The sequence below is a fragment of the Lissotriton vulgaris genome, unplaced genomic scaffold (assembly GCF_964263255.1).
Source record: "Lissotriton vulgaris unplaced genomic scaffold, aLisVul1.2 SCAFFOLD_4264, whole genome shotgun sequence".
NCBI lineage: Eukaryota > Metazoa > Chordata > Amphibia > Caudata > Salamandridae > Lissotriton > Lissotriton vulgaris.
Window position 1 is genome coordinate 99,778 of NW_028252596.1, and position 26,852 is coordinate 126,629.

At 47.9% G+C, this 26,852-nt stretch overlaps 1 protein-coding gene across 1 annotated transcript in view; it reads right to left on the minus strand.

The window, feature by feature from the left end:
* LOC147662099 (zinc transporter ZIP13-like) overlaps nucleotides 1-26,852 on the minus strand; it is a gene marked incomplete at its 5' end in the record, with an annotated part of 112,245 nt that overhangs the window by 45,398 nt on the left and 39,995 nt on the right. Inside the window, 3 exons of the mRNA XM_086951112.1 lie at nucleotides 4,707-4,839; nucleotides 21,757-21,807; nucleotides 23,088-23,177. Coding sequence (XP_086807238.1) covers nucleotides 4,707-4,839; nucleotides 21,757-21,807; nucleotides 23,088-23,177 — 274 coding nt within the window. The remainder of the gene's footprint in view (nucleotides 1-4,706; nucleotides 4,840-21,756; nucleotides 21,808-23,087; nucleotides 23,178-26,852) is intronic.

The window sequence follows — 26,852 nt, forward strand, 5'->3', positions numbered from 1 at the left end:
GAAGGCCTTTTGGCCTTTAGAAAAGTTTCCGAACTTGAGTAAAGAAAATTACATCCGAACCCAATGGCGGAAAAAACAATCTGAGGATGGAGAGGATGCCCATGCGCACTGTAGTCCGGGGGAGGAGCCACCTGTCTCGTGATACTTCGAAGACTTTTCCAGGACAACAATTTGCAATCATCCGGACCTAACACTAGGCGGCGATCTATGCACAGATATGAATTCAGCAGCCCACATGCCTCGATCATAGACAAAAAACAACAATGCCCCTGCGCTAAACACATTAAGTTATTTCTTAATAGTACTGATGTCAGTTTAGTATAGAAAAGTGGTGGAAGTTGTTCGACCTGGTTCCCCGCTCAACTTTGTGGAACGTCCTTAAAGACCTGGGTTTACCTGGTCCTTTACTCTCATTGGTTAAAAAACTCCATGACCTAAATTACGCCCAGATTAGATGGGGTAGTCCCGGCAATGTTACAACTCGCCCACCCAAAACGCCCAAGTGGGGGTGTTGAGTGGAATCCTGAATTCGGATTTCCAAGCGTATACAATCGGGCTGTGTCGGATCTGACGAGTCTCGATTAATCACGAGTCAAGTGAAAAACCAGGAGGAGAAGAAAGTTCGTGGTAGGGCGGATACGCAGCTAAGTCCACGAGGCGATTGCACCTAGTTAGTACAGTTCTCCCTCTTGTGGTTCCCGGCGCCGTGTTTCGAAGACGGTCCGTCCGTTCTGGCACAGCCCGAGTGTATACGCTTGGAAATCCGAATTCAGGATTCCACTCAACACCCCCACTTGGGCGTTTTCTCAATACGTATTTCACCTATAACCTACGAGGACACCTAACAGAGTCTACACACTGACCGGCCCTCTTCCCCAAGCTCACTTGTCATAAACAACGGAGGATTAGACATCCGGATGGACTGCATCTAATCCTAGAAGTGTTGCATTCCAGCCCTGAAGATTCGCAGTTTGTTCCCTGCGATGAAACACGTGTTGGCTTGTGAAATGGAACAATAAACAGAAGTGACTACACCAAGAACAGATTGTTTTTCAACTCATACATCTTCACTTATGTATAACCATTCTCGAAGTTTGACCTAAAGTTTAGATTTGCTTAACAACTTCCACCACTTTTCTATACTAAACTGACCGGCCCTCTGAAGTAGTGTGGCTCACTGGTTAGAGGCGGCAGACCCGAGAGCAGAGGACGGCCCGGGACCAGGGTTCGATTCCCAGTGCGGCAGGTTTCTGGACCAGGGTCAGCGGACTCGATAATTCTCTCGCCTCGGTGCCCACTCTGATCAGCGATCACACTCGGCAACTCTGGGCATTAGCTTGCCTCATCTTCACTAACGGCCCCACCAGACCGCCGGGGATGCCTGGTCTCACCCTGGAGATACCCATTAAGGGACCATCTCTCAGGGAAGCCAGGAAGGGTTTCGCAGCGGTCGAAGCGCCTTGGGACCCTACGGGTAAGTAGTGCGCTATATAAATGCCTATACATTTACACATCAGTACTATTAAGAAATAACTTAATGTGTTTAGCGCAGGGGCATTGTTGTTTTTTGTAATTGTGTGGATCGTTCTGGTCCATCTTGGAGCGGTTGTGAGGGATTACCGCTCGCCTCATTACCTACACTGACCACTTTTGAAATTATTACCTTGCGGCCACACAGGTAGTGCGCCTAGTATTTCTGGAACACTAAAAGACCTCCTAGTTGTCTATTGCCTCGAACATAGAGTTGGGGCCAATACACAGCCCTGACTCCGGATCCGACAGGGAACGGAGTTGTAACATTGCCGGGACTACCCCATCTAATCTGGGCGTAATTTAGGTCATGGAGTTTTTTAACCAATGAGAGTAAAGGACCAGGTAAACCCAGGTCTTTAAGGACGTTCCACAAAGTTGAGCGGGGAACCAGGTCGAAGGCCGCTCTCAGGTCTACAAAGGCGACATATAGACTGCCGCGGCCCAATGTCACAGTCTTCCAGTACAGCATTGTAAAATGTAGTACCTGCTCGACAGTGCTTATAGATGTTCTGAAACCTGCTTGTAAATTAGACAAGATATTTTGGTTCCATTCCCATGCCAGTATTTTTTCAAGGATCAGCCTGCCAAATTTTTTTTGTGAGGTGTTAATCAGGCTAATCGGCCGATAATTTCCAGGCAAGGATTTGTCCCCCTTTTTAAAGGCGGGAATAATTTCGACCCCCAAGACATGATTTCGGTATGGGTGCACCCTTGGCAATCAAATTTGACAGAGGAGTATATATGGGTCCCAGGAATCCCTGCCCTGCAAAAATAAATCAGCGGGTAAACCATCGATACCTGGCGCTCTACCAGGGATCACTAGGTCTAGGGCACGTTCCACGTCTTTCAGAGTGAATGGATCCTCCATAAATGGCAAGAGTGGAATCTCCGGGGAAGGATTTAAAATGTCACCCTTCGCATATTGCGGCTCAAAGTAAGGTACCCATTGGTCACGTGGGACCCAATTCTGGGGTTTCTCAGGGTTACCATCCACACCCCACTTGTAAACATTCTAGAACTTTCACGTGTCTTTATGATATCCCGCCTCCTTTAAATCGCTCCACCTTTGCTCGTCCCAGTTGCATTTGGCTTTAGAGACGGCATTTTTGTAGGCAGCCCTAGCCAGTCAGATTTTCAAACTAGGCCCGGTTTTGATCGCTCTACCCAGATCCAGGCGGGTCTGTCTACATTCCCCTGTGTACCATTTAGGGGGTAGAGGTGCTCGAGAGCGATTTGAGGTACTAGGCCTAACAAAGAGGCTCTTTAAATCGCCAAAAAATGCTTCATGAATCCTAGTTGCCTCCATGTTCGTTTCGGTTGCTGTGTCCTTTTTAGATAAAACCTCTAGGTCGCTTGTTGCTTGAGCTAGCTTGATGGATATAGATTCAGTGCTCTGTTGGTTAGTTAAAACCTTGGAATATCAGACATGGCGCATGTCGTTTGTTACAACAGTGTCAATGAGAGTGGTGACTTCTGTCTCCACTCCCGGTTGGTCTGGGGGATTCCAATATGAGAGGGTCAAGCACAAAGGATTGTGATCACTCTCAGCCCTTTCCATAATTACCATATCTTGAAGGAATCTCCATAGGCCCAGAGTGATCAAAATGTAGTCAATTCTACTCATGCGGAAGCCGTTGTTAAAAGTATGTTTTCCTTCCTTGTCACCAACGGTTCTCCCATTTGTTGGTCTTAATCCCTTGTTAAGACAGAGTGAATTGATTTGAAGCGATACTTCAGACTATCTTTTAATTGGTGCAAGGTCAAGTTTGGGCACCCCCCACTCTCTATCTTGGTCGTCCGATAGGGTCCAATTTTCATTTAAAAGGGGGTCAAAAGTTACATTAAAATCACCCCCCACAATGAAGTTAGAGTGAGCAGGTTGGGATTCAAGCATGTCTGTACAGTCCATTATAGCCTATTGTATTATGTTTTATTACTGTTATGTATATATTTTATTTGTACCGTGAGACTCCCACCTCGACGGCAGGGATGATTCAAGCATGTGAATCTATAAAAGATACCCCAATGCTGGATAAGCATTCTATTCATAACAGTAGCACTGAATGCAAGCAGCTGGTTTGAAATATCCAGCACTGTCCTAAACTTAATATTTCAGATTACTATTTATTTCAATAGCCAGCGAGAAGAGCCGGCAAGAGCAGCGCTGTTCATACCAGAGGTGCCCCGAACACTCAAGAGCAACAATGAGGTACAGAAGGTAATGCAACGTGTTTCCAGACAGTGGCCCTAGGAATCTCCGAATGCATGGCGGAGGCCCAGCAGTCATGGGGGAGGTTCGGCACTCGTGGCGGAGGACTTGCAGTCATGGTGGAGTCTCCGCACTCATGGCAGTGGCCCGCAGGCATGGGGGAGTCTCTGCACTCGTGGCGGAGGCCCTGCAGTCATGGGGGAGTCTTTGCATTTGTGGCGTAGGCCCTGCAGTCATGGGGGAGTTTCGGCACTCGTGGCGGAGGACCCGCAGTCATGGGGGAGTCCCTGCACTCGTGGTGGAGGATCGGCAGTCATAGGGGAGTCCCTGAACTTGTGGCGGAGGCCCTGTAGTCGTGGGAGAGTCTCCACGCTCGTGGCCGAGACACCGCAGTCGTGGGAGCGTCTCCCCACTCATGGCAGAGGCCCCGCAGTCGTGGGGGAGTCTCCACACTTGAGGCCGAGACTCTGCAGTTGTGGGGGAGTCGCCGCACTCAGGGTGGAATCTCACTGCAGATATTCCACCTCGAGTGAAGACTCCCACACGACAGGGGGGGGGGCCTCTGACACAAGTGCGGAGGCCTTTTCTGATTCAGGACCAATACGTTCACAATGGGTCTTTCAGTAGCTGCTTGTGCAGTCTAGTAGACAAGATCTACGAACCATGTATGCAGTGCAGACACTCTTGCCCTTAAATGACGAGTAAAGAACGGTGCTCAGGAGATCAGCGGGGGTGTGGGGGGAGGGTGGTCTTGGACAGTGCTCTGCATGTCGTTCATTGTCTAGTTTTGTAAGTGGCAAACTGGGTACAGATGTTCCAGTAATCTCTCATGCCTGGGACGGTTGTCCTGTACTGTTGAAGAAAAGTAATAGAATGCGCAAGTATATAATACACAATACACCAGCATGTCCGTGTATTGCCACCACTGGTACCAGACAGCCCTCTTCATGTGCACTACTCTTACCTGCTCCCTTTGGTGACTGAAGACAGATGGCAAAGCAGGCACCCAGAATCCCGCCGAAGGCAGTCGTGACTTGCATCTTGGCTGCGCTCCAGCGATCAAACCCAGCCCGGAGCAAGATGGCAAAATCCCCAACCTAAAAAAACACATGGGTCAGAGGTTAGAGGTCAGTGATACAATGAACAGCCGACAGCACCTTTAGTACAAAACAGGTCACAAATTGTTATCGTACCAGAGTCCCACAAATGGACCTGTCCCGGTTACACATATTTATAGACTCCACCCAAAGACCAGCCCAACACAGAAGAGGGACAAAGGGGGCTGTACCCTCCAACTACGAGAGCATCCACCGGGGCACACGGTGACAAAGGGCTCTGAATGACACGCAGGAGGCATCAAACACCAGCACACGGTGACAAAGGGTTCAAAATGTCAATCAGGAATGAATTTTAAGGCCACCAGAACAGCCCAGCTGTTGCACCTTAAAATTCATTTTTCAATCCACTCTAAGATAGACACAGACGTAATAATGGTCACTCTATCCCAACTCCAGACACTCCGAAGGGATTTCCCCAAAACACTCAATGTCCCACATCCCAAGACACTCCATACTTATCAGCTGCCGCTTCAGGGAACCTCAGCCATGGCATACATCGTATGCCTTGTCCGGATGAAGAGTGTGTGCAGAGGTGCCACTTATTAGAATAGGGTGGCAGAATATTAAGTGTATATTCTTCTTTGGAGCTGCTCGGATAACTTCCTAACCTGTCTGAAACTGTTCATTTCCTCCCTGAAGCAAGGCCTGTGGCACTGAATGCAATGAGACCAACTGCACGTAATGCACGAGGTGCTGGTCTTACCCATCTGGTTAAATGTGTGAGTGAAAGAAGAGGTGCTTAGTGAATTTGACGTTAAAAGGGAGCACTGGAAACTGAACAAGGTCAACCCACTGAGTGTTTGTTGGGTTGGGAGGGTTTGACTGCTCTGCCCTCCAGTACTGCTAGTGGCGAGGCGCCTTTGCACTCTGCTTCTAGCTGCATCTGAAGTGTCAGTAGATGGGAAGGCGTAAGCTGATACTCAGCAGCTTCGCACTCTGAAAATGCAATGGTTCCAGCTAAGAATTCATCTTTGGGTCAAACATGATTATAGCGGACTTCAATCTCCCTCCAAATCTACAAGGCCTTACCTTCCCCTGAAAGGTAGGGACCCCCTGGAAGCCATTTTAAAAGAATGCACCCTTTTAAATGTATTCTTTTAAACTGCATTATGATCCTCTAATCCCTGCAAATTGTTTTGAGAGAAAGAGGGTTAAAGGTGGGTCCAAAACTCTGGTGGACAGTGGTCAAACAACATTTGGACCCACAGCAAGGAGGGTGCTGCTCCCATGGGAGGATGTGGGAATATACAACACTGGAAGGATGTTGCCAGCTGCCTGTGTATCCTGCAGAGAGCTCCGTTTGTGCCTTTCAAACAGGACCAGGACCCAGGACTTCCTTCAAAGTCCATTCAGCTGCCTGTTCTTCAACCTGGTCTACCACACATTTGCCAGCATGCCTGAGCCCCAAACTCTAGTACTCTCTAGAACGGCAGAGTGAGTAAACTATCATGGGCTCTGAAGGTGCTACCACTGATGCCCAGCTGCTCGCTGAGAATACAAGACCGTAGCCGCGAGAAGGGCCAAAAAGGGACCAGAGCTCCAAAGACTGGTGCATGAACAAGACCAGGGCACCTCTATTAAAAAACTCCTTCCCACAGTGTCTACGACTCGGATGTGCCATTCCCACTGTGTTTAGCAGCGCCTCATTGCAGTTAGCCCTGGATAGAATCAAGACTTGTGGAAATCTGCACACAAAGAGCATACTCAAGTTTGCATTGTTCAAGTCTGGAGTTGAATTGGCCGTCCTCAACTGCTAGGACAGAGTGCAGCCACAAACTTCACAATCGGCCAATCCAAACTACGTACTTAGTCCGGATGAAACTTGAGATTTGGACGTTAAGATTTGAAGACACTGGTGTACTGCATCGTACAGACTTCCATTCCTGTATTCCATTATTTGATTTTGAATGAGAAATATCTGGCAACACAAACTTCCCGCCCAGCCAACCCAGAGGATGCTGCTGTGTGCGATACATATACACACCGTCCTAACTTTGAGCCTCATCCTAATCTCGGACTGGATGATGGACGATGGCAACACATCCCATGTCTCGACACACCTGGACTGGTTCACACTACACCTTCCACTCCAGGAGTGACGTGCAGCCTACACGCAGGTCAGCAAAACGAACATTGTCCAGGCCATGCAAGTCCGCAGCCATGGAATTAACTTGTAGACAACGAGTTCACTGCCAAACAAGTATCCACAACCCAACTTGGACCAACGCTGTCTTGCCACTGACTTCTACCTCAACTCGGGCAGGTGTCCCCAATGCCTACCTGGCAACTGACAGTGGAGCCAGAGACAATGTCCTCACGTTTGAGATACTTCCTCTTAACCATAGTGTGGACGTCATCCTTTAGCGCAGGAACCTTCGTCCCATTGATCCCACCTCACTGACAAACCCAATAGTGTTTTAGTGAATGTAAATAACAGGACAAGGGTCCCTCTTCAAGATTTCTATACAGTCTAGGTTGATTGCCACGGATAGCCCATCAAAGATCAGGCTGATGCTGGTGATTTAAATTGCCAACCTTCTTGTAATGACTTTCTGGTAACAGCTACAACCGCTCACCATCATGGGCAGGGAAGTGGTCCTTTACCTTCTCATTCAGTTGTGGTTTTAAGAACCCAGCAGGTCCCTTTACACGTATGTTCCAGCCCAGACCCATGGGAATCCTCCAGACCCGTCCCTTCGGGTTTGGAATCATTCTAGTGGGAGTTCTTCCCTTGAGGGTTGGAACCCTACCGCTCCAAACCCTTGTTCCCCCAAGTACCTGACCGTTTGTTAGTCAGCAGAGTAGGTTTCTCTGGATTTCTTCCAGTAGGACCAGACAAGTACCGCATGAGACTGGGAGCGCACTCCTCCATGAGTCGCTCGGCTGCACCCGAATGCTTCAGGGGCTGGTAATGCTTCACTTTCATCGCAGTCACGTACTCACTCTAGTCATTCACTACCTCATGGACCCAGTTCTCAAATGGAACCCCATTTGTCTTCTCGTTCTCCTGTTAGCTCTACAAGAACTGGATGGACATCTGTCTGAACCATCTAATTAGAGGTTGATTCATACTCTCTTATATTAAACTGTAATTCTCCTGCATTCATTCCATCACCTCGCCTCTTCAAAAGGGAAATGACAGTTGAAGCTTTGGACTCATTACTTACACTTTCCGCCTTACATACTGTCGGAGTCTGGCTCTTAATAGGATATATCAAAATGAGATCTATCATGCTAAGAGTCCAGGGGATCCCGTACGAGTGGACAGGACCTTGCTATGGAAATTCCAAGGTACCCTTGTAGGAAGCGGACTCGGTGCACGGTATTGCCACCTAGTGATAATATTATATACAGAGTCCAGGGGTCCCCAAATGTGTACAGGGCTCTATTTAAAAACCTAAGTCCTCTATTGGTGGTAGTGTGGGCGAGCAGCCTGAGGCTTAACGCAGACGAGTGTAAGACATTTATGGCACAACAGTGATCTATAATGGACACACGACTCAAAAAGCAGATGCAGATAAATTTTAGAAAAATATACTTTGTATTTTATTTTATTTTTTATCATAAGGTAAGTACGTTTTTAATTAAAAACACTTTGAAAAAGCGACACGTAGAAATTTTTCAACTAAGTCCAATGTTACCCTATGGGGAAAACAATATTAAGGTTAATCAGGCATGTATTTAATTTACAATCCCAGTCTTCGGAGTCGAAAGCCAGCAAGGGCCAGAGGTGTGGAGCTTGTTTCTTCTTGGACATGTCAACTGTCCACGAAAGATTGGAGTCTTTTTTTTTTTAAGCCAGGAGTCCTCCCAGGGGATCAGAGGTTGCTGGCTGCAAGACAGGTCGCAGGTTCACAGATGCTGGAGACAGGCCGGTAGGGCTGGGGCCAAGGCAGTCGTCGTCTTCATTCTTCTATGCAGGGTCGTCTTCTTAGGTCGTCTCAGATGAACAATTGTTACTTACCTGTAAACAGGTGGTTCTCCAGTATTGGTGTCTTTCATAGATCCACTTGGACGACGGGGAATATTCAAGCATGTGAATCTATGAAAGACACCAATACTGGAGAACCACCTGTTTACAGGTAAGTAACAATTGTTCTTCTCCAGTATTAGGGGTGTCTTTCATAGATTCACATGCTTGAATAGAGCAGAGAGCAGTAACCTCCAATGAGATTGCTACTCACAGCATGGAAAAGCTCGAAGACAGTAGTAATACAGTAATGGAAGCTTAAATAGCAATCATTGAAAAAATATAAAGGAGGAGGGAACAGAGGCTTACCTTATTTGAAAAGATGACAAAGCACTGCCTGTCCCACTGCGGTATCCGCCTCATTGATGGCGTCCAAGCAGTAATGCTTGGTGAAGGTGTGCCTGCTGGACCATGTCGCTGCACGGCAGATCTGATGAAGCGGCACACCAGCAAACAGGGCGGTGGATGAAGACATACCCCTTGCAGAATGAGCCCCCACCGAAGACTGCAAAGGCTTGCCAGCCTGTTGATGGCAGAAGGCAATGGCCGAAGAAATCCAACAGGCAATCTTTGGTTTGGTAACTGAATGCCCCTGACGCAGTCGTCCATAAGCGATGAACAGTTGGTCGGACCTGCGGAAGGAGGCAGTTCTGCTAATGTAAAATTTAAGGCATCGTTTGATGTCCAAGGAATGCAATCGCTGCTCAGCCGGAGACTGGCTCAGCAAAGAACGTTTTCAAGAACTCAGGTTCATTTAGATGGAAGTCCGTAGGCATCTTAGGTAGGAAAGATGGGTTGGTGCGAAGAACCACGCTGTCAGGTGTGAATTGAAGATAAGGAGGTTTGATAGAAAAGGCGTGGAGGTCACTCACACGACGAGATGAGGTCAGAGCAAGAAGAAGAACAACCTTCCAGGTGAGGAACCTAATGTCCGCCCTATGGATGGGCTCAAATGGTGATTTCATAAGTTGCGACAGAACAACATTGAGATGCCACGGTGGAGGAGGGCGCCGAATAGGTGGGAACTTCCGGAAAAGCCCTTTGAAAAACTGGCGGATAATTCTGGAAGAGCCATCTTGCCAGAAGCGAGAGATTGCAGCTAGGAAAACTCTCAAGGTAGCATGCGAGAGTCCAGATTGAGCTAGACTCAAAAAGAACGGAAGAAGCTACTCCGGAGTAGAATGGATTGGATGGACATTTGCTGCCATGCACCAATGACAAAATCTCTTCCACTTTAGTTTGTAAGTTTTGATGGTAGACTGAGCCCTAGCATGAGCGAGGATCTCTCTGCAGTCTTGCGAGATATTTAAGTTTGCGAACTCAAGGTGCTCAGGTTCCATGCCGACAATTTTAGAGTGGATGGATCCGGATGGCAAACCTGGCCCCTGTCCATCGTCATGAGGTCTGGACGAGGATGGAGAAGAATGGGCTCGGACTGGGACAGAAGGAGCAACTCCGAGAAACACGCCTGTCTGGGGCATCGAAGGGCGATCAATAGAATGTGGAGGGCTGCCTCCACATCTTCCACAGCACCCGTGGCACTAACGGGATCGGCGGAAAGGCGTAAGAGAATAGATCGCACCAATCGATCAAAAGGGCATTCCCGCACGATCCGGGGTGGGGATGCCAAATTGCATAGGACGGGCATTTCCGATTCTCTGGTGTCGCAAAGAGGTCTAGAGATGGGCGACCCCATCGGTGAAACACAAGATCCTGAGTCGGTTGAGGCAGCTTCCATTCGTGTGTCGACGATGTGGACCTGCTGAGGGAGTCTGCCAGGATGTTTGAAACGCCCGGCAGATGCACCGCCGTCAAGGTTATCTGATGACGGAGAGCCCAATCCCAAATGGACTGAGCCACTCGAGACAAACGTTGAGACTTGGTCCTTCCCTGTTTTTTTTTCACATAGTGCATGCTGGTTGTATTGTCCGTTTGAATAAGCACGGACTCCCCTTGAATGACAGGAAGAAACGACTTGAGTGCCAGAAAGATCGCCATCAACTCCAGCCTGTTGATATGCCAAGAGCGTTGGGGTGGAGACCATTTGCCCTTGATGAAAAGGCCTTGAAGATGAGCACCCCAGCCGTCCAGAGAGGCGTCCGTTGTGAGCGTGAGATCTGGCGCGTTGACGAGGAAGGATGTTCCAGTCGCCAGGTTGGTCGGCTGTGCCCACCAGCACAGACCCTTTCTCATGCAAGCTGTAACGGCCACCAGGTCGTTGAAAGATCCGGAGACCTGACGCCACTGTACGTCCAGTTCCTCTTGAATGGGACGGGTCCGCAGTCTGCAATGTGGGATCAGTGCAATACAAGATGATGCCATCCCCAGAAATGACTTTAATGTCTGGACAGAATCGGACTGCCTTGATCGAATGAGAGACACCAGGCGGAGGATTTTCTGTTGTCGTTCGTGTGAAACGAACGCCGTTGAAAGCATTGTGTCTAAGATCGCTCCCAAGAAATTCCTGGTTTGCGCTGGTGCAAACTAATTTCTAATTTCTAGGTTTGGTAGAGCGCAACAGCTACCCCAGCAATGGGGTGTCCCGGCGCTAAGAGACACACTAACTCTTACAGAACGGGGAGGGGAGGATGAGGGCCCTAGAGAGTGGGGAAGAGGTGGGTCTTGATGGCTTTGCGAAAGGCCGGGAGACAATCTATGGAGCGGATGCTTAGGGGGAGATCGTTCCATAGCTTGGGCCCCAGGACGCTAAAGGAGCGGCCACCAGTGCGACTAAGTCTGATTCTGGGGACTGTCAGGAGGAGTTGATTAGAGGAGCGAAGGTCGCGGCCGGGGACGTATGGTCGGGCCAGATTTCGCAACAGAGGGGGGTTTCCCTGCTTGACGATCTTAAAGATCGTGATAAGAGCTTTGAATTTCACTCTGTGCTCCACGGGCAGCCAGTGTAATTTGCGGATGGTAGCTCTGGCTGAGCATCTGCGTGGGAGACCGACCAGTAATCTGGCCGCCGTATTCTGGATACGTTGGAACCTAGCCGTTTCCGCTTTGTTTGCTCCCAGTAGGAGGATGTTGGCATAGTCCAGGCGGGACAAGATGGTTGCCTGGATAATGAGCTGGCGAGCTTTAGAGTCAAAGAGTCCAAGATTAGGCCGGAGGTTCCTTAGGAGCCCTATGCAGGTGGCTGCCACCTTTTTGGTGACTGGAAGCTGAGATTGGCATCCATCCAGACTCCCAGATTTTTTACACAGTTTTTAGGGGATGGAGTGGTGCCAAGGGATGACGGCCACCCGTGCTCGTTCCATAGGCAGGTGTTACGGCCAAGGAGGAGCACCTCGGTTTTCCCGGCATTAAGTTGGAGGTAGTTGTCCGTCATCCATTGTGCCACTGATGCCATGCCCTCTCTAAACTTGGATGCCGCGGTGGACGGGCTTTCCGAGAGGGTGACGACCAACTGGGTGTCGTCGGCGTAGGAGACCAGCGTGAGTCCCCACTCTTTGGCCACATCCGCAAGTGGCTGGACATATAAGTTAAAGAGGGAGGGGCTCAACGCTGAACCCTGGGGGACTCCTTGGGCTATGGGGTGAGATTTAGAGAGAAATGGGGGGGCTGACACCTTAAAGGATCTGTCCTTAAGAAAGGATTGGAACCATGAAAGAGCGAGGCCAGTTACACCGGCCATCTCCAGACGTTCCAGAAGGAAGTCATGGGATACCGTGTCAAAGGCTGCGCTGAGATCTAAGAGAATCAGCGCAGCACTTTTGCCCGGAGTCTAGGATCGTCCGGTGGTGGCCAGTAAGGCAGACTCAGTACTATGGCCCGCTCGAAAGCCATTTTGGGATGGATCCAGAATTCCGTGATGGTTCACATGTTTCGAGAGAGTGCCGTTGACATGGGCCTCTGCTATCTTGGATATCCAGGGTAGAAGGGATATTGGTCGGTAGTTTTCCGGTTTGGAAGGGTCAAGGGAGGGTTTCTTAATTATTGGTGATACCCACGCTTGTTTCCAAGCGATAGGTACGGATCCAGAGGTAAAGGAGAGATTGAGGATATCCATCATGGGAGGTAGAAAAAGATCCAATGAGTCCAGGAAGTGAGAGGGGCTCATCGGATCAGCTGGGGGCCCAGACTTCACCTTCCTGCATAGTTTGGTCAGTTCAGCGGCAGTGATGGCAGGAATTTGGGTGAGAGGGATACGGGTGGGGACTGTGGTTGTAGGCTCTCTGGGGTGAGGAGGGTTCTGCAGAAAGGTTGCATATATTTTTTGAACTTTTTCAACGAAGTATGTGGCAAGCTGCTCACATTGTTCGTTGGATGAGATTTTTGGAGATGGCGCCCTAGGGTTTTGGAGTTCTTTGACTAGCCTAAAAATTACTTTAGATGGGTTCGGGTTGGAGCTAATTTTGTTAGCATAAAAAGAAGCGCGGGAGGATCTGATGGCTTTATGGTAGCTTTTGAGTTTGGATAAATAGTTTGCTTTATCCTGGTTGTCAAAGTTTTTTCTCCATTGGCGCTCGGCTTTTTTACAATCCTTACGAAGCGCTTTGAGGGTATCATCATACCATGGATTAGAGGGCGTATTGCGTCCTTTAGTCAGTTTAACTGGGATGAGAGTGTCGAGGCCATTGGTAATCCAGGTAGTGAAGGAGGTGTAGGTCGCTTCTATCTCCTGATTAGTATCGCAGTGGAAGTTACCTAAGGTTTTATGTAGAGCGGGAGTGGAGAGCTTGTGCCAAGGTCTTCTAAGGCGTTGGTTGGATTCAGTTTTATACTGCCGATGAGGTGCAGGAACCATAAGTTTAACGAGGTAGTGGTCCGACCATCCCATTGGGGAGGGGGTCTCCGTGACTGCCTCTTGGATGTTAGTGAAGATCGGATCTAGGGTATGGCCTGCTATGTGGGTAGGGGCATGGACTAGAGAGTTAAGTTGTAGTGCCGAAAGGTCTGCAAGAAGGTTAGAAATTGTATGGTCATTAGTTAAATCAAAATGCAGATTAAGATCACCTAGTATGGTGAAATTGGCGGATTTGGTAATAAGCGCCGTGGAAGTTTCAAGGAGGGCGTCAATGAACCTTGAGGCCTGGCCTGGTGGGCGATATATGTAAAGGCCGGATAGCGTAGATTGAGGACTGATGCTGATTTTAAATTGAGCGCATTCGCAGTCTGGGAGAGGTTCTTTGATGAAAGTGCAGGTGAGGTGCTTTTTATAGATAACTGCGATGCCGCCGCCCCGGGTTTCACGGTTTATGGTGACCATGTGAAACTCGTCTGGGAGCGTCAGGTTAGGGATGGTAGTTATGCCATCTCGTAGCCATGTTTCGCACAAAAACAGGGCGTCAGGGTTTTCCTCCTGTAGGAGTGAATTTACCTCGAGGTGGTGTTTAGAGAAGGATCTGACGTTGAGCTGTAGTATCGTCAGGAGCGGGGTAGTAGTTGTGGTACAATTACCCCACAATCGAGCGGGCATGCTTGTGGAGAAATGGCATCGATCACAATGGAGTGGCGAGTGACCCAGGATGCCAGTGGCATCAGAGCATCTTTGGTTAGAGTTCAGGGCAAGGAGTTCCTTGAGATCATACCGGATGAACTGGTGGGGTCTGGTTAGACCAGGGGGACTGTGACTAGTCGACATTGATGGCCAAGCCGAGGGATTGAAGCACATTTTGACAAAGACGAGTGTCTTGGCTCAGTTGATGGCGTGATTGAGACTTGAGGAGGCAATCGTCCAAGTATGGAAAAATTTGGACGCCTCGGAGGCGTAGGTGAGCCACCACAGGAGCCAACACCTTTGTGAACACACGAGGGGTGGAGCGGAGTCCGAAAGGCAACACCTTGAACTGATAATGTGTCTGCCCCACCCTGAAGCGTAGGTACTTTCGATGCTGTTGGAGAATTGGGACATGAAAGTATGCGTCCTGAAGGTCTATGGTGGTCATGAAATCCCCGCTGGCCAGAAGACGCAGGATCTCCAGTAGTGTCAGCATGCGGAAAGATTGGCTCTTCAGGTAACTGTTGAGAGCCCTCAAATACAAAATTGGTTGCCAATCTCCCGTGTTCTTGAGTATGAGGAAGAAACGAGAGTAAAACCCCTCTCCTCTGCGAGACACTGGAATCACTTCGACTGCACCTTTCTGAACAAGACGGACTTGATGGTAAAGCTCCTTGAGATGGGGAGGAGGCGGGCCAGACGGTAGAGTATGAGGAGGAATCTTGACGAACTCCAAGGTATGACCTTTCAGCACAATGTCCAAAACCCAGCGGTCCGAGGTGATGGAAGACTACTGAGAATAAAACAGAGAGATCCGACCTCCAACACTTTGGGGATGACAAAAGTCATTGGCGGTTGGGAGTGGATCCCCGATTGGATGACTTTCCCCTATAGGGCTTTGAGGACTGTTGTCGATTTGATTGCTGCGGTTTGGAAGAGTAACGTTGGTTGCTCTGATTGTAGGAGCGATATTGAGATTGTCCTCCTCGAAAAGTGGAAGAAATGGCTGCTTCCGAAATTGCAAAGTGCCTAGCGATTGATCCGTATCAGTGTCTTTCTTAATGGACTCTAGAGCTTCGTCTGTGTGTGACCCAAACAGCGATTCACCATCATATGGCATATCAAGGATCCTGGATTGAACTTCCTGCTGGAAGGAGGTGGCCTTCAACCAACCCTGGCGTCGTAAGGCAGACGCACTAGCAAGCTGGCGGAAACCAGTGCCCGCAGTATCGACTGCGCAGTCAATCATCTCTTCAGATGCTCTTTGTCCGTCCTGGAGGATTTGCAGAGCGTCCGCTTTGGAAGCGTCAGGGATGAGGTCGACTAGGGCAGATTTGTCCGACCACATCTGCCGGTCGTAGCGGCCCAAGATGGCTAAGGCATTCGCCGCCCGTACTGTAGTGGAAGCCATGGTGGAGAATTTTCGTCCCATGGCGTCTAGGCGCCGACCTTCTCTATCTGGAGGTGCGGTGATTGGAGACGCTGGATTACGGGCCCGACGCTGTGCTGTCTGAGTTACAACCGAATCCGGCTTAGGGTGAGAGACCAGGCATGCTGGTGAACTAGTTGGGGCCTTATATTTCTTCTCAAGGCGCAGCACTTGGGCAGGTAACGAATTCGGAGCCTGCATGAGTTTAACTCCCTCCTTCCATATAAAATCGATTATTGGAATCGTGTGGACTTGTTTGAAAGGCTGATTCTTGAAATCGTAGAGGAAACAGTCCTCCTCTCTCTGTGTCCTTGGTAATTTTAAGTGCTGAGCCGCTCTACCCATCAACAGATGAAAACTGGCAATATCTACTGGAGGGGAATCCCCAGATTCTCCTGGCGGAGGGCAGGGCGTCTGCATTTGGTAGTCGTCCCACTCTGCCATGCCGGTTGAGGCATCATCATTTTCCGTATCATCGTGGACCTCTCTGTCCTCCCGTTCTGGAATCGCCTCAACATCCGCATCCTGTGGATACACAGTTGTGTAAATCTTGACCGACGTTTGAACCTGGGGTGAAGGCGTCGGTGGCAAAGTTGGCGGAACAGATGGCGGAGCTGTCGCAGTCGCAGCAGGTGATGGTCTAGGAGTGCCTTGTGGCGTTGGTGGAAAACGCCGATTGTAGTCGTCCAGCATATGATGGAGATTTTAAATCAAAGACAAAGGCAAAGTAGCCATTGGAACTTGGATGAACTGTTCCTCAGCATGAGACTCCTGGTCGCCGCCTTCGTCGTCACTGCCGGAATCTTGACAATTGATGATTAGATCAGACGGACTGTGGGCCGCCCCGAAAGTGTCATTCACATCATTACCAGAGTCCGAGTCGGGCTCAGAGGTAGTGGCAAACATAGGTGAAGGAGGCTGCGGATCAGGAGCAGCCAACTGGTGGCATGGCGTTTGACGGCTAGAGTGTGAAAGATCGGTGCCGACAGATGCAGAAACTGAAGAAGGTAAAGGCACTAGAGGCAACGAGGCAAAGGAAGATGGTGCCATCGTCGACGGTGCCGTCGACGTTATCGTTGACGATGCTGAAATGGCCGTCGATGAAAATGACTTTGATGAATCCATCGTCGACGGTAGGCTCGTCGACGAAGCAGTCGTCGACGGAGCCGTCGTCGACGGACGTATTCTAGATGGCAAAGCTGCCGCCGACGAGGCTTTAGTCGACGGAGTCTTCGTCGACGACGAAGACTTTTTGATGGCTTTCGTCGACGATGCTGGTTTCTTCGTCGACGAGGTGATCGGAATCGTCGACGAGACAGTCTGAAAGGCCAATGAAACTCTCGTCGACGTAGAGGTCGACGACGAGATAAAAGCTGACGTCGTCCTCAGCGTCGTCGACGATGTAGACACTGCAGATCTGGTCGTCGGAACGCTCGTAGACGCTCCCGCCGCCGACGAAGCATGTTTGGGTGTGGAAACACGCTGTGAGGCAGCAGAAGACGCCTGAGAGCCAGGTCTCGTTGGCGCAGCAGTAGTAGGAGCTGGTGGGGACACCACAGAGGCCAAAGGCAGGGCCAGCTTCTTCTTTTTTAGAAAAGGAGAAGGCATATCCTGCACACTACTACGCTTAGAGGCTGCAGAGGAGGGTCCAGAATGAAAACTCTCAGCATCAGAGAGCTGAATCCTTGTCTTTAAGACGTTAGAGCCAAAGGAGGAGACGGCCTTCTCTGTCCTTTAGATTCTTGTTAGAAAAGGTTCTACAAAACTTGCAGCTGCCAACTTCATGCTCAGGGTAGAGACAATAAATACATTTCTTGTGGGGGTCCTCTTTAAAAAGACGCAACTTCCCACAAGAAGAGCAAGGTCGAAATAAAGACTTCTTACTTGACATGATGAAAGTTCAGGAAACAAGAAGCAGTTGAGGAAAAAACTGAGCAGAGCTCAGGTAGACTCCCTTCACACGACGTGCGGTAGAAAATCTGAGGGCTTTAGCTTCTGAGGAGAAGGTTCTAGAGGGTGCTGGCGCCTGATTGGCTGTAGTTTGGACTAACATAATGACAGTGATATGTTACAAGTGTTTTCTCTCTCTCTCATGCATTCCTATCGAGGAATTGTTTTAGAGGTTTCAGTTATGTATTTACTTTTAGTTTTTTCTTATGTTATGTTCTCACATACATATATTTTTTGCATTTATTCCTATTTTTAGGTACCGTGGGACTCCCACTTCGACGACGAGGAATATTCAAGCATGTGAATCTATGAAAGACACCCCTAATACTGGAGAACTAGTTTATGGGTTTGGGGAGCCACCTAAATACTAAATTTAGTAGGCGTATTAGTGGAGTAGTAGGTATGGCCAATGGGCACCTTACCTGGGGTGACTACACACTCTATGATGTCACCCTCCAGTGGGAGGGAGGCATAGCCCTAGCCCTGACTGGAGGGGTCTCCCCATTTTCAAGATGGTGGGGAATGAAAGTTGTGCTTCACCTCGCCTGCCCCATCTTCAGGAAAGGGTTGGCAGAGGTGGGCACACTGACTCTTTTTAATTTTTCCAGCCGGTATTCCCACCCAAAGTGGGGGTGTAAACCAGGGGCGCCCATCTGCTGCTGGCAGCAGAGGCTGGGGGTCGCATTAAAAAGGCAGCAGGTCTTTGAAGATCCCCTCTTCGAGCACTGGCCTATCCTGGAGGAGAAGGTGCGACATTCTGCTCAGGTTATGAATTATTTCTGGTCCCAGAAAGCAGAGGCTCTCTATCCAGGGGTCCAGAAACATGTCTGGTGGCGGATGGCTGTATAGAGCTGGTCAGAGACCACACCAGGGTTGGTAGGTTTTTAGGGGGCACATGGTAAAATAAACCCACACTGCCATCAGTGTGGGTTTATGGAGTTATAACGTACCTTTTAACAAGTTAGGTTTACTTTTGGATGCCTTTTTGGAGGTAACAACAATGTTAACCTTCATATTTCCTTCTCATTTAGGCTTCACTCTACGTTCTCATACTGGTTTTTCTACACTGTTTAGTGGCTTTTTCTCATCTATTTGTTGCGACGTCTTAGTTCAGGTATTTGCGAGTATATTACTACGGGGGAGGTGTGAATTTATCACATTATTTGAATGTGGTTTGTTTTCGGTTCTCGTGCTCTCCTTTTTCTTTCATCACTTTTTCGGTTTTCCTGCTCATCACTGCCACGCAGTGCACTTTGTATACACATTTCTATTTAAATTCTTAGATTCATCACTGAAATTTGGATGTTGGACAACTTTGGTGGGTGAAGGCTTGTGTCTCTCTCAAATCTGTTTCTACTGAGTTTTGACTCATTTTATCTTTTGGTTTTCAGCCCTGATGAAGTCATGGTATTACCTACCCAATGACGAAACACGTGTTGGCTGATCTCTTTATGATGAATACATAACACCGTTAATGTTGGAAGCTTTCATAGATTGTACGCAAATGTCACCAGATGTGAAGAGCTGTTGGGATTGTAACCCATTGACTCATACATGGATTAAAAGTGGACTTACTACCATCTACCTTGTTTGGACATGGACACATTTTTACCAGTTGAGTGCTTGGACTATCCATTGTTTATTAAGTGCCCTTCTGTTAAGGGGCCTAATTGGGTTGTATGGTAACCAGCCCTTGTCCTTGAGCACGGAGCGTGATATGCATTCTATCTACTTTCCCTATACTTCCTGCAGAGTGCCTATGGTTGACATATCCTTATAAAGATACTCAGCGAGGTATCGCGGCACCAGTCATGCCGCTGTACCCTCATCTGAGGGCTAGTGCAATCTGCTAGAGGGGTGACTTACCTAGGCCTCAGGCAGTGGGTTGTAGGCATGGCACACAGGGATGTGTGCCATGTCGAACCTTCTCTTTCCTCTGCATCAAAACACGCAGCCTGCATGGCAGTGTGTGAGTGTTAGGGTACAGGACCTCTAAGGGTGGCACAATAGGTGCTGCAGCCCTTAAAGGCCTTCCCTGGTAACCGTGCACTTGGTACCCATAGTAACGTTTACAAGGGGCTTACCTGTGGCAGAAAGTTGACAATTGGGGGTGCAAAGGTACAGGTTTGGGAAAGAACTCAGGCCCTGGGAACCTGATTGAGAGGGACCCAGGGCACATCAAGTCAGGTTGCATCAGATGTTGGGAAAAAAGGGGAGGTAACCTTCCAAAAATGGGTACTTTCCTATACAGGCCAATTTGAAAAACACACTGGAGACCTGAAGGCAACTCTCTCTGGCTGAAGACGGGTAAAAGGCCTGAACTACCAGTATAATCTTGTGGCAGGCAGCACTCCAGTCTGCAGCAGATAGTAGCCCTGCTCAGTTAAAAGGAGGGTGCACACGGTGGGCCAGTCCATTCAGCAAAGCCCCACCAACCATGATAAGAGAATCCCTTTACACCCACACATGATAGTCATATCTGGAGGCAAAAGTGAAAAGAAAAGAAACAAGATATTTAAAAACGAACAGAACTTCCTCCAATGAACTCGAGGGAGGGGCATGCGCTCTCCAGAGCCATCTACGGGATCTTTTCTGACCCAACAGAAGCTGTATTTTCATTAGCGGGTTTGTTGCTTGAATCCTGTCTGGTAGCGCTGCCTCTTATGCCCATGTCAGGTCAGAACACACAACTAAAGGGCTGGCTCCCCCAGGGTGAGCGTAAACCATCATCAGGGGGTCACACTGTCAGCTCTCTCATGGCCATAACACAGATTACTCCTGCGACCACTTGTATTCCCACAGCGTCACTTCTTCGGATCTTCACCAAGTCAGTTCTCTAAAGGCCCACGTGTTGTACACACAAAGATTTTTCGGTTCGGGACCGACTCTTATGAAGCCGGACTACAAGGGCTTCTAGTTGTTTGAGAACCAAACCTATCCACTAAAACAAAACAAGAAGTACCATTCTTTTCAATAGAGAGAACTCACCGGTTGAGGGGAATCTTTCCAGGCTGGGTGACAGCAAATCCACACAGGACACCACAATAAGGACCTGCTTTTAAGCATTCATTGCATTTCAACACTTGAGGTTTCAGCATATTGTCAGCCACCCTATTTCAGTCCTGAATGTGTGTATTATCTTGAGTTATGTTTTTTTGGGAGAAGTCTATTCTAGTTCTGCTCGATAGGTTTTTGTTGCATTATTTTGATTTGCTCTTATTGTGAGAGATTTCTAAATGCATTGCTACTCTTTCTTCTCTCTGGTACCAGTAACTTGTCCATCAATATATTTAGAGCAAAAATACTTTTGGGGTCTTACATGGCGTTTCCCCATTGCCAATCAGATACTTTCCCAAAGAAGGTAAGAGAGGTAAGACTTTCAATCAGCAATTTCATTTTGAAGAGTATCCCTTTACAAACTTCTAGACTGGTGCGGTTTGGAGCGGTGCCACATTGGGTTACCATATGTCTCCCACCTACCTCACCACCCTGCAGAGCTCATCTGTTCTTGGATCATCACCTCACAGACACACACAACACATCAGAGCTCATCGCCTCACAGACATACACAACACATCAGAGCTCATCTGTTTTTGGATCATCACCTCACAGACGTACACAACACATCAGAGCTCATCACCTCACAGACACACACAACAAATCAGAGGTCATCTGTTCTTGAATCATCACCTTACAGACTTACACAACACATCAGAGCTCATCACCTCACAGACACACACAACAAATCAGAGGTCATCTGTTCTTGAATCATCACCTCACAGACGTACACAACACATCAGAGCTCATCGCCTCACAGACACACACAACACATCACTAGCATGTGCACGTGCACACAATTATAATTCTCCCCTCCTAATACACACACCTCTACAATCTCAAACGGAATCACTCTCCCTGTCCTTCCACACAGACAGATCCATTCCCTTCCTCCACCCCCCTTCACAATCCCAAACCAGCCCATAAAATATTTTCAGTACTTCACCCTCTCAGACCGAACACCACAACAAACGACCCACACAAACACTGCTGCCGGTGCCTGGGAACAGAGATGCTCTCTGGAGACGGGCAGTGTCCTCTGCTCACCTCATGGGGGATCTCATGCAGGAGAATAGCCAGCGTGGTCAGCACACCCACCTGTGGAGAGAAGCAAAGCATTGACGTTACTAGTAGGCATGCTGCAGCAAGGCTGACAGCATGGCGCATCTCTACCGAGGGGGTGAACGGAACGCGGGTAGGAGGCGCCTGAACATTGATCACACCACTTCTTAAGCCAAGTGGCCAGCGCTGGTGGCCCTAATGAGCTATCCGATCACTGCAAAGCATTTTCGGTCTTGAGGCAGAGGGATCAAACTATATGTCTACTTTTCATGCGACCTGACAGGAAAGAAAATGAATCTTGAGAAATCAACATCCGCTTTTTGATACCCTGCTTCACTGCTCACCTACGGCACATGACACCAAATATTTACTGCAAACACAGACTCCCAGACCAGCGCCCCACACTGGCACGGAGTACTGTGAGAATACTGTGAGATTCACAAATACAAACAGCATACTGACGGCCTGCACCTTCAGATGGCCTGCTGTAATCCTTAACTTTTACAGAGCTTTCAGTGGTCGTGTAGTTCAAACAGCATTCGACAGGTGTAATGCTTCAGGTATGCACTGAGGGTCTATACTGATGCACAGTATCCCTGGAGCCCCTCATTATTGTGAAAGACTCGTCTGTACCCCACGATCCCAGCAAGCATGCTGTGGGCCCCATACTCCCAGCCAGCATGCTGCAGGCAACCCACACTGACAGCAGGCAAGCAGCAGGGGCTAGGGTCTCAACAGGCATACAGATAACTGCTGTGTATGGCAGGATGGGCAAAATACTTCTGAACAACAAGTCCGCAGGAGCTAAAATTCTTTTGGTGGAGGGGAGATGGGAGCATCTAGAGGCATGCTGCCGCACCAAACCTCCCTTATTCCCTGTCCTGTGTCCTGCCCCCTTAGCCAGTTTCGGCACCCCATTTCTGGCTCAACACACCTGTGGTACAGCCTGGTAACTGTAGCTCTCCGACATGTCTAATCCTGAGAGGAGGATAACTGTTCTACTTGGGTCACTCCTACTCTTGAGGAATAGTGAATATTGGGGGCCAAGTGATCCAGCATCTGGACAATTCGGCTAGAAAGTTTGAATTGGAATAAAGATTTCTCCAGTTCAACCTTCTCACTTTAAATTCATCTACACGTAAGAGTTCGAAGTCACACCTTGTATACATTACAGCTTAGAATCCATGGCTGTTTGCTACGCTTACTATAAGACAGTCTATGCCTTAATACTTTCAAGTTTTATCCCTCAACCAAACACACAACAGGGGTTGAAAAGGCTGAAGCTAAAAGGTTCTGATATACGTGCAATGACTTACCTTCCTGCTGACCAAGAAGCTGCCAGCCACAGCCATCCCGTGAGTGAAGTTATCAATGGTGTTAGCCAGAAGGTTTAGGTATCCGCTCATCTAAAGAAGAAAACACAGATACTACTTAAGCAGATCTCACAGGGATCTTCATGCACAAGCAATCGAGTCGGTTCACTTTTCAGCTGCATATTAGCAAAGTCACCATCAAACTGATGAGCATTACACAATTCAAGTGGGAAACACTTTGCTATGTATTTGCTGCAATTGGACTGCTTCCTATATGTATATTAAAAACAGATATAATAAATATACTGTGAAATACATATAAATGACTGTGAACTGCATATATCAGAAATTAAAAGAGGCAACATTAGGTTGTATCACGCTATCAAAGCAGCATTACAGGTATCAAGGCTGTGGCACTTCTAACACCACTGGGGACGAGGCCACATGCAGAGTGATAGACCGCACAACACTGCTGACGAGACCACAGAGTATGATTTCCTACCAGACGACACTGCAGATGAGACCACAGAGTTTGATTTCATACCAGACGACACTGCTAACAAGACCACAGAGTATGATTTCATACCAGACGACATTGCTGATGAGACCGCATGCAGAGTGTGATTTTATACAAGAGCACACTTCTGACGAGACCAGAGTATGGTTTAATACCAGACGACACTGCTGACGAGACAGGAGAGTGTGGTAGGATACCAGACAACACTGCTGATGAGACCAGAGTATGGTTTCATACCAGACGACACTGCTGACGAGACAGGAGAGTGTGGTAGGATACCAGACAACACTGCTGATGAGACCAGAGTATGGTTTCATACCAGACAACACTGCTGACAAGACCAGAGTATGGTTTCATACCAGACAACACTGCTGACAAGACCAGAGTATGGTTTCATACGAGACAACACTGCTGACGAGACCAGAGTATGGTTTCATACGAGACAACACTGCTGACGAGACCAGAGTATTGTTTCATACCAGATGACACTGCTGACGAGACTGCATGCAGAGTGTGATACATGCCAGACCACAGTGCTGATGAGACAGCAAGCACAGTGTGATGTTATACCAGACGACACAGCAAACGAGACAGCAGTGTGATATTATACCAGACAACACTGCTGACAAGACCCCATACAGAGTGTGATATCACACTGCTCACGAGTCCAGAGAGTATGGTTTCATACCAGAAGGCACTGCTGAGGAGACCGCATGCACAGTGTGATATCATACCAGACGACACTGCTGAGAAGACCGCATGCAGAGTGTGTCAGTCAGTCAGTCAAAATACACTTTATTCGATTTTTGTTAAAATCATAAAAGACAAGAGAAATACATACATTAAAAACATTTCAAAAATACCCACAATTCATTTTGTTTTTACACAATGTCCGTAAAAGAGTCACTTAATTAATCACCATGATATATAAAATAAAGTTACAGTTAATATATTGGTTTTTAGTTTTAAAACAGTACAGTTCTAGGGATTCTTTTGTTTCTTCCTCTGTATGCGGCTGTTAGAAAACTTGCTACACAAAAAGTGACGTGTGCATCCGGTAATCTTTGAAGATAAAGCAAGGCTGGTCTCACTTGTATAAAGCCAAGAATTTTCAGGAGGGGAATTAGATATTTTCTCCTCTCCGTGTTATGAAATGCACAAAAAAACAGAAAATGGAGAGTGTCCTGATTAGAAAACTGGTCACACTCACAGGGTGGTGCATGCTCCGGTTTACCCCACGTAGGGAAGGTGCCTAGTGAATAGTGGATCAGGTTCATTCTAAATCTGGTTAGCAAAAATCTGTGCAAGGGTTTAGAAACATATTGCAGGTATGGTTCCATCGAGGGGGAAGAGGACAAAACCAAGTGTGCTCTTACTAATGGTTTGTTAACTTCAGACTCCTCTCTCTCTAAGCGTGTCCTCCCCTGGAATTCCTTCTTAATCCATGCAATATCTGCTTTCCTAATTATTGACGGTGTTGTATATAGGTCAGGTCTCCCGAGGGCAGTGAATGATGACTTTATGTATCTCAACCAGGGTATGTTCATTGCCCCCTCCCTTGCAGTCACGTCTTTAAGAATTGTATGGTTTAAAGACAGCTCAGTATTTAACCAGGTATTGGCCCAAAAAAGTAAAGGGGCCAATTTCAATCCATCTATAATATAGGGTAGGCCAACTTCTTCATGTATGGAGTAAGTAGGTGTGGAGTTTGGAACCGACAAGATTCTTCTAATAATCTTATTCTCTACCCTCTGCATACTGTCCAGGTTGGTATAGCCCCTCAATGCTGCACCATATGAGGCTATAGAAATGCATTTACTTTTGTAAACTTTTAACACAGCTTCCATTGGTTTAGCCCCTAGTCTTTTAGTGAAATCCATCAGGGCTGCTGTGGACCGGGCTAAAGAAATATGCTTGGCCTTAATTTGCGGGACCCAGGAGCCCTTCTCATCAAACAGGACCCCTAAGTATGGAAAAACAGGGACCCTGGAGAGAACCTCGCCTTTACAGAAAAAGGTTTTTGTGTGTGATTTATTTTTCTGCGGACCCACGATCATTGTGTGCGATTTGGTCACATTGATTTTTAAATCTAATTTAGCCATAAAGGAACCAAAAAGCTCCAAAAGGGTCTGTAGACCAATGCCCGTGCGGGCGATGAGAACAGCATCATCCGCATATAGGAGAGCCGGAATCTGCTTCCCACCTACCCGCGGGACATCAGCGTTGCCTGCTAACAAGGACTTTCCTAGATCATTAATATAAATGGTGAATAAAAGTGGGGCCAAAATGCAGCCTTGTCGGACACCCTTATTTGACCTAAAGCTGTCAGAACATCGCCCTTCCCTGGTTACCCGGACCTTCGCAGTAAGTCCTTGGTGCAAACTTGCTATGAGGGCCACCAAGGAAGCCTCGATACCAAGCTCACGGAGTGTAACCCAGAGCTTGGCCCTATTAACCAAGTCGAAGGCCGAGGAGAGGTCCATAAAGGCTAAATATAGTGAGCCCTCCCCGGCCACCGTGTACTTAGATATTAGGAGATGTAAATTTGAGCATTGCTCTAAAGGTTCCCCGTTTTTCCCTAAAGCCATATTGAATCCCTGCGAGGCCCCCACAGAGCTCCAGGTTTGCTCTCAATTTAGTCAATAGTACTCTGCCCAGGATCTTAAAGGCAGAATCTATTAAAGAATTTGGGCGGTAGCATCCCGGATTCTCCCTATCTCCTTTTTTAAAAATGGGTACTATGACAGATGTATTCCAAGTTTCTGGAAAACATCCATCATTTATTGCCCTAAAAACATTTGTGAGGACTTTAGACCAGGTGGTTGGGGCGTATATAAAAAAGTCTACCGGGACTCCATCTGGTCCCGGAGCCTTATTCTTCGTGGAGTCCATTATAGCTTTATATACCTCCTCCTCGCAGAATTCTACTGCCGCAAGCCCACTGGTCAGTCCTATATCATTTCCGTTCACCGAGTCATTACCGCCATATATGTTTTTAAAATGATCAACCCATTTCTCATCACTGATAATGCAGTCCGAGAATGTGTTAATCTCCCCAGAGAAGAATTGGTTATTTATAATGTCCCAGAATCTCTTACTATTACGTAGTATATCCACGTCAAGCAAGTCATTCCAGGCATTTTTTTTAATTGTGTTTTTCCTATTTTTGATAGCCAATTTATACTCCCGTCTTAATTTAGAGATTAAGGTTTTATCCCTCGGCTTTGCTTTAAGTGCATTTTTCAGGTCTT